The sequence below is a fragment of the Helianthus annuus genome, chromosome 9 (genome assembly GCF_002127325.2).
Source record: "Helianthus annuus cultivar XRQ/B chromosome 9, HanXRQr2.0-SUNRISE, whole genome shotgun sequence".
NCBI lineage: Eukaryota > Viridiplantae > Streptophyta > Magnoliopsida > Asterales > Asteraceae > Helianthus > Helianthus annuus.
Genome location: NC_035441.2, coordinates 184,970,355 through 184,980,601, shown reverse-complemented (window position 1 = coordinate 184,980,601; position 10,247 = coordinate 184,970,355). Strand labels below are relative to the sequence as shown.

Sequence of the window (10,247 nt, the reverse complement as noted above, 5' to 3'; positions counted from 1 at the left end):
AAGAAGTTATTTTCGTGATTTTTCCACTTCTTGTTGATCTTGTATACTTTTTTCTACCAATTATTCTAATGAAATTAGTTATTTTCTACAAATGTAAGGACATAATTTGCCTTTTAAACTCTAGCTATAGCTTGTTGAACCATAAATGTTGTATAATTTACACTCTTAATATAAAATCTAATATATAAATGCAGGGTAAGGGTAGTGTAAAAAGGGCCTAAAGTGTGAGAAGTGTAAGAAGTGTATTATAACACTATATATAATACTATATAACACCATATAAACACCATATAACAATATGTAACACCATATAATACCATATAACACTATGTAACACTATATATCATTATATAACAAATATAACACTATAGGTTGTCTGATAACATGTCTATGATAGATATATAGTGTTATATTTGTTATATAATGATATATAGTGTTACATAGTGTTATATAGTATTATATGTTGTTACATATTGTTATACGGTGTTTATATGGTGTTATATAGTATTATATATAGTGTTATAATACACTTCTTACACTTCTCACACTTTGAGCACTTTTTATAGGATCCTCTACCTATAAATGCATTGCTTGCTTATATTAAAATCTTAACCGTGAAATATCAGACTTGTATACAAGACTCAAATCCTCATCCAAATTCATAACATTAGCCTGTTGAACAAGCAATGGATTCAAACGATGGGGGTTAGATCTTATCAAGAAATAGAAAAGCTTAATACTAATTTCCTAACTCCACAATGCCGGAGTTTTATTTTGTTGTCTATGCGACTTATATCTCAAAATAACTCCATTAGACTGGCAATGTGATTGATAAAAATAACAAGTTATTTTCCGTGAATCTAAGGTTTGCTAAGACATAGAAGCTAGAATATTAGATTGAGTTTAGTGGGCCAAAGCCCACGTACACCTCAGCATGGAAAGGCGCTAAACACCGTTAGGATGGCGCCAAAGAGGGGTGCTAAGGGCTTGGGCTGTTGGGCGTGGGTAGTATAACATGCATGATTAGGAGAAGCACGGGGTGTGTGTGGATTTCTTTTGGAGGCAATAAAAACCCTACATTTGGAGGGGGAAATGGGCATTAATCAACTACAATCAACCTAATGAACTAAAGTTTCAAATGCCTTAACCTCATTATGATTAGCATATGACTATATCTAAGTATTCTTGTATTGTTATTTATGACTTATGATCATTAAATCTATACAATCAAGCTTTAAGCAATTATCTTGATTATTAATCACTTTTAAGAATAATAACCCTCACTTCCTTGATTCTTTTGGCTTTCATTTAATACCATTTGTTTCAATCTCAAAAATACCCACAGTTCTAAGAATTTTTCCAACGTGCAGGAAGAACATTTACATGCTATGGGCACCCCCTTTAACCAAATAACCATTAAATTATTCATCATTTCTCAATATAAAAACCCCAGGGTCCAACTGTAATAAACCCATAGTTGAAGGTTCACACATGATCTACACCAGAAAAACAAAAATCAATCAATAAATACACACCTGCATCTTGACCGCTTTCTCCCCCTTTCAACTTCATCCCGTCACTCCAGATCTGCATCTTGATTTCTCTACAGGTACACAAACCCACTCTCAAAATCAAAACTTTTTCAACACCCATTTATCATTTCTCGATTTCAATCAACACCCATTTGCTAGATCTCACAATTAACCCACTTCACTTTCACATTTGCAGATCTTGAACATCTATGGGTTCCGTAACCCTAAACCCCCAAATCGCCAATGCCGATCCAAATCCCAACAATGTCAACACCAAAACACCGTACAGGATCTACATAGGCTACGATCCGAAAGAAGATGTGGCCTACGAGGTTTGCCGCTACTCAATTCTCAAAAGATCTTCGATCCCCGTTGAGATCATACCCATCAAACAGTCTGAATTACGTGAGAAAAAGTATTATTGGCGGGAACGTGGGAAGTTAGAAAGCACTGAATTCTCGTTCACGAGGTTTTTGACACCGTTTTTAGCTGGGTACGAGGGTTGGGCGATGTTTGTGGACTGTGATTTTCTCTACCTTGGAGATATTAAGGAACTGTTTGATTTAACCGATGATAAGTACGCTGTGATGTGTGTGCAGCATGATTACACACCAAAGGAGACTACTAAGATGGACGGGGCTGTTCAGACTGTTTACCCGAGGAAGAATTGGTCGTCGATGGTGTTGTATAACTGCGGTCACCCGAAGAACAAGGTTTTGAGTCCAGAGGTTGTGAATAAGGAGTCTGGGGCGTTTCTGCATCGGTTTATGTGGTTGGAGGATGATGAGATTGGGTCTGTTCCTTTTGTTTGGAACTTTCTTGTTGGGCATAACCAAGTGGTTAAGGATGACCCGAATACCTACCCGAAAGCGATACATTATACGCTTGGTGGCCCGTGGTTCGAGGCGTGGAAAGATTGCGAGTTCGGTGATTTGTGGTTGAAGGAGTTGGAGGAGTGTAAGGAGGTTGAGAAAGAGGAAGAGAAAGATCAGAAAGTGGAGTAAGATTTGATCATTTGATCATTTGATGATTGTTTAGTACTTGAGTATTATTGTTGTTATTATTTATTGTTATTTATATGTTTGATGAAATGCTGGGCTGGTTTAAAGTTGCTTAAGTATCTGTAATTCTATTATTCATTAGTTATGTATGATGATTACTATCCATTAATTGGTTTACTCAATAAAATGTATGCTTTTGTTGCTATGTTTTGACCTCATCAATTCTTGGTTTTAAATTGCGTGATGCGCTCCGATGCGTTTCGTCCAAAAATCTGATGCGTGATGCGCGATGCGAGCGCGTCACATCGTATGTGATGCGTTCTTTATAAAAAAGTAGTTAAAAATTATTTATGCATAAAAACTTATAAAAACATAGTTAAAGTAAAACAACTGACGTAATTAGAAGATAAGAGTTGTGTTTTTTGGTTCAAATCAAGCATACTAATATGTTAATTATGGAAAAAACCGAACACAGTTCATAAAATCTGGAAAAAAAAAGCATAAGAAACAATGTTGCGTGCATCAGAGCGCATTATGCTAAATGCGCGCAATATTCTCGCATCACGTAAACGCATTGCATCAGCTGTTGCGATGCGCTCTCATTAGTGCATCAGGCGCATCACGCATTATGCGCGCATTTTAAAACCAAGCATCAATTCAACTTTTACATTATCATAGTATTAAAATATCTACATAACAACAGAAATATAAGCAATGGATATGGGTAGAAACTAAAAAGCCTTAAAATAGCCTTCATGAGTTAAATTTACATTAGCTTTACAATCCAGCCATTTCTTGCCAACTTACAAACTCAAACCCTGAAGGCCGAAAACGGCGATAAACCCTCGAATCCCACAAAATATAAGCGTTACCGAAAGGTTTTCACGAACCAAAACCGCATTCTCGACTACTATAGTGTCAAAATATTATCAACAATTCTTGAAACAAGTCAACAACAAAAGATTGACCAAAACAAATATGGCAAAAAGACGATAATAGCCTTTGAAGTACCTCAGCTGCGTAAACTAGGGCGAGAGTGTCTTCTGGACTGTTAGAATAGTGTTTCGGGTAGTTCACGAGAAGGCAAACTTGCAACTCTGTTAAACTGTAGACACAAAAACAAAAGAGTTAATTGCCATTTTAGTCCCTGTGGTTTGGCCCATTTTGCCAGTTTAGTCCAAAGGTTTCATTTTTAACATCTGGATCCAAAACTGTTTCATCGTTGCCATTTTGGTCCAACTGACTTAACTCCATCCATGTTTGTTAAGTCTGCCAAGGGCATTTTAGTCATTTTAGCCATAAAGGGTTAATAAAAAGAAAAATGAAATGACTAAAATACCCTTGGCAGGCTTAACATATATGGATGGAGTTAAGCCAGTTGGACCAAAACAGCAACGATGAAACCTTTTTGGATCCAGATGTTAAAAATGAAACCTTTGGACTAAACTGGCAAAATGACCCAAACCACAGGGACTAAAATGGCAATTAACTCAAAACAAAAATACAATTTACAACTTTTGAGATTAGTGGTTAATGTAAAATTAGAAAGAAAGTTGCTTGTTAAGTTGTTAACTACCTTATCTTGCCTGTACTTTGTTCGTATGACGGTCAAAGGGGAATTACTGTCGCTCAAATGCAAACCGTGGAGTGCAAAAACCGTGTTCTTTAGATCCAACGGTTTGTAGTTTGTGTAGTGCTCCAATGTATGGTTCTGCAATGATATTCAACAGCTTTAGTTCCATTGCAAACACTAATATTTAACGGTGGTGATTTTGATGCGTTTACTTATGAACAGGCTGATTCGGGTCAAACAGAATAATCAAAATTCAAAAAATTAATTGAAAAATAAACGGGTTGAAACTCGCTAAAAGTGTATTTTTAACGGGGACAAACTACTGATCTCTTTAAATATTATATCATTATTGTAGTATACCTTCTCGTAATCATCTTTAACAAATATATTAGTTGCAAAAAATGTTATGGGCCCATCCGGCCCGATATGTATGGACTGGTACAAAAATTTACCCATTTTGACCCATTACCCGCCCGGTCAATGAAATTAAAGAAAACTACCCAAGGGTGGCCCGGCTGATCTAGCATCCATCTGGCAAGAAACACAGCCGCTGCAGCGATATTTGACGGAACAAACACCAAGAAATTATAGTCAATCAGAGTCAACTCAGCTAGATAACTTGCCAAACACTCCAATTCAAGACTCGGGATCTAACAAAACGAAGAAAACAACAATTAAAAATGCGAACAAAAAGAATTATTAAACGCACATTACAAGCAAAGAGACAATATTTACCTGATGGGAAGCTTGTGCTGCTCTTATAAATCTCCTGTAAACAATAAATATTCATAACGGTGCTCTCTTTACAAATAACGTACGCAAAACGTAACTTTTTTACGCTTACCTGAGAAATGTTTGTGCTGTTGGTGGTGAAAGGTGAAAATTCAAAATGTTCAGAACTTGACTTTCCATTTTCAGAACCTACAAAACTTATTTGACTAAAATACTCCGATGATATAGTTAAATAAGTTATAAAAGAGTCAAATAGTTATAGAAACGAAACCTCTGATTTTGTGTAAGTGCTGTCTGTGATGATACAAAATTCCTCAACACTTGGTGCAACGGTTTCTTCGTATTTCCTTCAAACGAAAAGTTTTGTTAATATAGTAAGAAGCACAGAAAGTTTAAGAGTGAATTTCAAGGATTGTCCTGTATCTTTATACCCATTTTCAGACGCTGTCCTTTATGTTCAAAATTGACGAGTTTTGTCCTTTATGTTTTCATATCATACACGTTTTGTCCTTTAGGCCTAACCCAGTTAGTTTTTTCAGTTAAATTTGGTCATGTGCTTTGCACATGAGGGCATTTTTGTCAATTCAAAGGTTGCAGAAGCTTTGAGCTGTAAATCTGCCGTTGAACTTACCTTTGAATTGACAAAAATGCCCTCACGTGCAAAGCATATGACCAAATTTAACTGAAAAAACTAACTGGGTTAGGCCTAAAGGACAAAACGTGTATGATATGAAAACATAAAGGACAAAACTCGTCAATTTTGAACATAAAGGATAGCGTCTGAAAATGGGTATAAAGATAAAGGACAATCCTTGAAATTCACTCGAAAGTTTAATGCAAGAAAAGAAAAGATGTTAGAGCTTACGAAGCAATTAGCATACAAGTGATGCCCAACAGTTGAAGTTTTTGTCGTTCGATATAGTTTTTAGAAAGAAACATGTCAATGAGATAAACCGTGCGATGGAGTGTGTCTGGCTCCAATTTATATTCCACACTTACCTGAAACACACATACACACACACACGAAAAACAACTATTAATTCGAACCTAAATCAACTTTTTATAGGCCCGTTTAGAGTTAATTACTGTTTCCGTCCCTGTGGTTTGTCAAAAATCACTATTTCAGTCCATTAGTTTAAAAACAACTATTAATTCGAACCTAAATCAACTTTTTATAGGCCCGTTTAGAGTTAATTACTGTTTCCGTCCCTGTGGTTTGTCAAAAATCACTATTTCAGTTCATTAGTTTAAAAATTGTGATTTCAGTCCCTATGGTTTCACTTTTGTAACCATTTCAGTCCCTGTACTTAACAGAACAATGGATTGAAATGGTTACGAAAGCGAAACCACAGGGACTGAAATGGGTACGAAAGTGAAACCACAGGGACTGAAATCGTAAATTTTAAACTAATGGACTGAAATAGTGATTTTTGATAAACCACATGGACGAAAACAGTAATTAACTCGCCCGTTTAAGATTAAAAAAAAAAACAGCCTAAATCGACCCCTTTATAACTTATAAGTAAATGGGTCAAAACTAATATCCTGTAAATAGAAGTAAAACTAACCTCTACAAGCCAATCAACTAAGACGCCCCGCATACTCTGAGTTACATCTCTTTGTACCGTCTCCATGAAATTGAAACGTGGACGATGAATAAGCTGAATTACCAAACGGAAAAATAATTAATCACTGACTCATTGTTTAATTGTTCGGTAACAAATAAGAAAGGTGTTTTGGCCATAATACAAACCTCTGCTACGCGCAAATTGCTATATATTTCACATACATAGACACTGCACAATTGCGGATCTTTTTTATCGGAATCTATATCAATAAAATCTGGATCGCTAGAGATTGTAAGCTTCTCGTTAATCTTACTCTTCCCTGCTTCATATATGCCCAAAAAAAAGTAACACTAAGTTAAAATTTTGGTTTCACATGAATATTTACATTTTTACTACAGACCTTTCTTTGAAAAGCTTTGCAACTGCGAAACCGTTTTCTTATCTTCGCTTCCAGATGCTTCTGGAACTTTCACGAGAGTAGATCGAATGTGAGATCTCGTACTTTCATTACATCTCATTTGTTCGGATTTAGCAGAAACTCGTTGAACTTTGACTGGATTTTTTTTAGTCAACACACTATTCTTTTTCTGATCACAATTGAAAAAAAGTAGAAACAAAAATGACTTATAAGTTACAAGAATTATCACAGTTAAAAAAAAAAAAAAAAAAAAAAAAAAAAAAAAAAAAAAAAAAAACTATACAAGATGTAAACGTAAATATCGTTTACAAACCGGAATTTTAGCTGGAACAATGCAGTTCTTATAAGAATTATCACAACACATGTTTGTGACATCTTTAAGTACTGCTCTCCTCTTATTCTGAACACCACCCGTCGCAACGCCATAGTTTTTATTCTCATCTTGCACCGATCTTTTAGAGTTTTTACGCGTAAGACGCCCCACTCCCTGCTCTTTTAACGGTTCCGAACTCGATGACTGGCTAGCAGCCACTCGAGCCCGTGTTACACGAAAAGCAGGCTCTCCAGTTGCAACTCCTTTCTTCATTTGTACTTCTCGAAAACCCGATTAATGTTTCGGTTTCTGATAATTTCACTCTTATCTGCAACAATATGAACTAGTTTTAAATAAATTGTTTCATTTTACTTTTTTTTATCTACAAAATACCCAATAAAATCTAGTTCAAAAACCCTAAATAAAAATTCAAAATTTACAACAAATTTAAAAACCCTAATAACCATATGTGCAGAAATAAAAAATAAAATAAAAAAAGATCAAGATCTAACAACAAATCAAGAAAATGTGACCTATTTTCTTGCAATAAAGTTAAAGATTTCACAATACACAATTAATAAGATGTGCACAACAACAAATCAAGAAAATGTGGGTGAAATTAGTCTCATTAACGTCAAACCCAGATTGTATATTACAAAATTAATCAATATAAACAAACCCTAATTGATCTAAAACCATAAAATTCGACAATGCAAAGGAAAATATAATTAAAATATATGAAATTAGAAAGAAAGAATGAATAATAACTAACAGAGATGAAATTACATGAGTGATGAATCAGCTGAAAAGATTGATAGATCGAGCATAATAAGAATTATAGAAAGGGGGACAGCTGGATTATTGTTATGAAAAAAGAGATCAGTGAGAGAGCGGGATGAACGTAGAGTTCAAACTACAAATTTCTAGAGAGAGAAATGAAAAGGTGATTTTATTTTATTGATTTTAAAGGTATTTAATGATAAACAAATACTGGTAAGGCATTTTATTAATTTTAAAGGTATTTAATGATAAACAAATACTGGTAAGGCAATTAAATACTGGAATTTTGGATTTTTACCAAGATACCCTTTGACTGCTTTGACTGAATTTTTTTTTTCTTGGAAAACTTGTTTTGTATAATATATGAATTTTTTTTAACGTCCAAACAAACTTTTACTGATACCTTTTCGGTCAACAATTGTAGCGATCCACGAAAACGATCCTGAATGCCCATCAAATCCTTCATTTCTAGAGCATAAACAGGTCCGATTCTACACCATGACGCAATATATTCCCAGAGTAGTTGCAACATGCTGCATCCGATGACCAAATGATGTGTCGTTTCATCGCCTGCATTACACATATTGTACTCAACTGATGGAACGTGTACATTTCGCCTTTGTAAATCTATTGTTGTGCGTACTTTATCCAACACAACGCGCCAAGCGAGAAAGTTTACTTTCAGCGGGACCCACCCATTCCACACAAAACATATGAAAGTTTACAAGGATTATGTCTCACAATGTGGCAGAAATTTGATTTTGATCAAGATTGGTTTGTTTCGTTATAGAACCGGTGAATTGAAACATCTAGAGGAAAAGAAAGCAAAAAAAAATGGTATGGTTCTAGTGCTCAATAAATTTTGTATCACATTGGAAAGGCTCAAATTTCATTAACATTTATATCAAAATAAACTTGGGTATTAAAAAAAGTTAACAAATTCAAGTTATTATGTGAAAACAAAATAAGTCAAAATCGTATATCATTTAAAATATAACGAACAAAATTGAAACTTATATTTAATAATGCTATTATTTCCTCATCTCCCGTCTTTTTAATAAGACCATGTGTAGCGGAGCATTATGATAATATTCTTCCCTTAAGCATGAAGGGACGCAGGATTAGATAGATTACCAACTAAACTTGCTTTACGGCGGAGGAGCATTAATGTGGAAGATATGGGTTGTTCTTTATGCGGAGAAGAGGTCGAAACGGTGGATCATTTGTTCACAGCATGTAGTGTTTCATGTGGCGTTTGGAGTGTTGTATCTAGCTGGTGTAAAGTTCCTCAAATATTTGCATTTACTTTCAAAGATCTACTTGAACTGGGGAGTAATATAAGTGGGACGATTGCAAAAAAGAAGGCGTTTTATGGCGTGGTGATCATTGTCTGTTGGAGGATTTGGAAAGCGCACAACGATAAAATCTTTTCTAACAAAAGCACGAAGGTGATGGACATCGTGTCGGACGTGAAGGCTTTGGGTTTCCTTTGGTTTAGAAATAGATGTAAAGGTTACGAGGTTGATTGGGAAGAATGGTGTAGGTTTGAATTGATGTAATTGTTTGGTTTTGGGGGGCATGTTGTTTCCATCTTGGAAGCATCATGTTCGCCTTTTCGTTGAATGAAAGTTAATTTTCAAAAAAAAAAAAGGCATGAAGGGACATGCGGCATCCTAGTCAGCATGAGTGATTATGGGGGGTGAAGTTCAAAAATAGTGTAGTGGTTATGGTTGTAAAAATCTCGAGTAGGTGTCGATCAATCCCTGATTAGTCACCAATTAATCAAATTAAGCCCGATTAATCGCTAGTCCCCACCCCGTCGCCCGACTAGCGATTATTACAATACTGGTAGTGGTATAGTGACCCGTAATGCTCTTGCAATGATTCACCAATTATTATTTTTTTTAGAAAATAAAACAAAAACAAACAATTCTATTGGCCAAACCAAAATCATCCGGACGTTTCTACAAACACGTCATTCCAAATTTTGGACGAATCACACCCTCAAGGGCAGTGTACATGGTGTTTTGGGGCGTGAACTGACAAGAACACGCCCACTTCACATTACCACTACACGTGATCTATGTAGTATTATTTGTGAGTGAAACATTTTTATTATTATAAGTATTTATTTCTATAATTTGCCTCCTTTATAAAATGTGACTGAAACAAATAAAAAAAGGTTATCGTGGTCCCACAGTTGCTTCTGTGGAAATAGTTTTAGTGAGTAATATATTTATGAAATACAACATTAAGGGCAATTATGTAAGGTTTATGAACCATTTTGAAAATAGTTAAATGAATTCAAAATGATTTAAAGTTGGTCATTT

General features: G+C 35.0%; 2 protein-coding genes across 5 annotated transcripts; one reads left to right on the top strand and one right to left on the bottom strand.

Moving 5' to 3' along the window:
* The first annotated feature begins 1,450 nt into the window (after window positions 1–1,450).
* On the top strand, window positions 1,451–2,738 carry LOC110880126 (protein CDI). Its single transcript, XM_022128696.2, has 2 exons — window positions 1,451–1,609; window positions 1,729–2,738. The coding sequence occupies exon 2, from the start codon at window positions 1,742–1,744 to the stop codon at window positions 2,534–2,536; it is 795 nt and encodes a 264-aa protein (XP_021984388.1). The 5' UTR covers window positions 1,451–1,609; window positions 1,729–1,741; the 3' UTR covers window positions 2,537–2,738.
* Window positions 2,739–3,254: 516 nt separating this feature from the next.
* Window positions 3,255–8,077, bottom strand: LOC110880130 (cyclin-A2-1). Of its 4 annotated transcripts, XM_022128702.2 has the most exons (13): window positions 7,924–8,077; window positions 7,138–7,465; window positions 6,807–6,993; window positions 6,592–6,728; window positions 6,407–6,499; window positions 5,704–5,837; window positions 5,110–5,185; window positions 4,951–5,027; window positions 4,842–4,875; window positions 4,607–4,756; window positions 4,110–4,244; window positions 3,545–3,638; window positions 3,255–3,443 (listed from the first exon to the last, which is right to left on the bottom strand). In XM_022128702.2, exons 2-12 carry the CDS (start codon window positions 7,408–7,410, stop codon window positions 3,585–3,587), a joined length of 1,350 nt encoding a protein of 449 aa, XP_021984394.1. In that variant the 5' UTR covers window positions 7,411–7,465; window positions 7,924–8,077; the 3' UTR covers window positions 3,255–3,443; window positions 3,545–3,584. The 4 variants fall into 4 exon arrangements, with proteins under 4 accessions (XP_021984394.1, XP_021984392.1, XP_021984395.1 ...); XM_022128700.2 differs by having other exon boundaries at window positions 3,255–3,638; XM_022128703.2 differs by having other exon boundaries at window positions 3,255–3,638; window positions 6,592–6,725.
* Window positions 8,078–10,247: the final 2,170 nt, after the last annotated feature.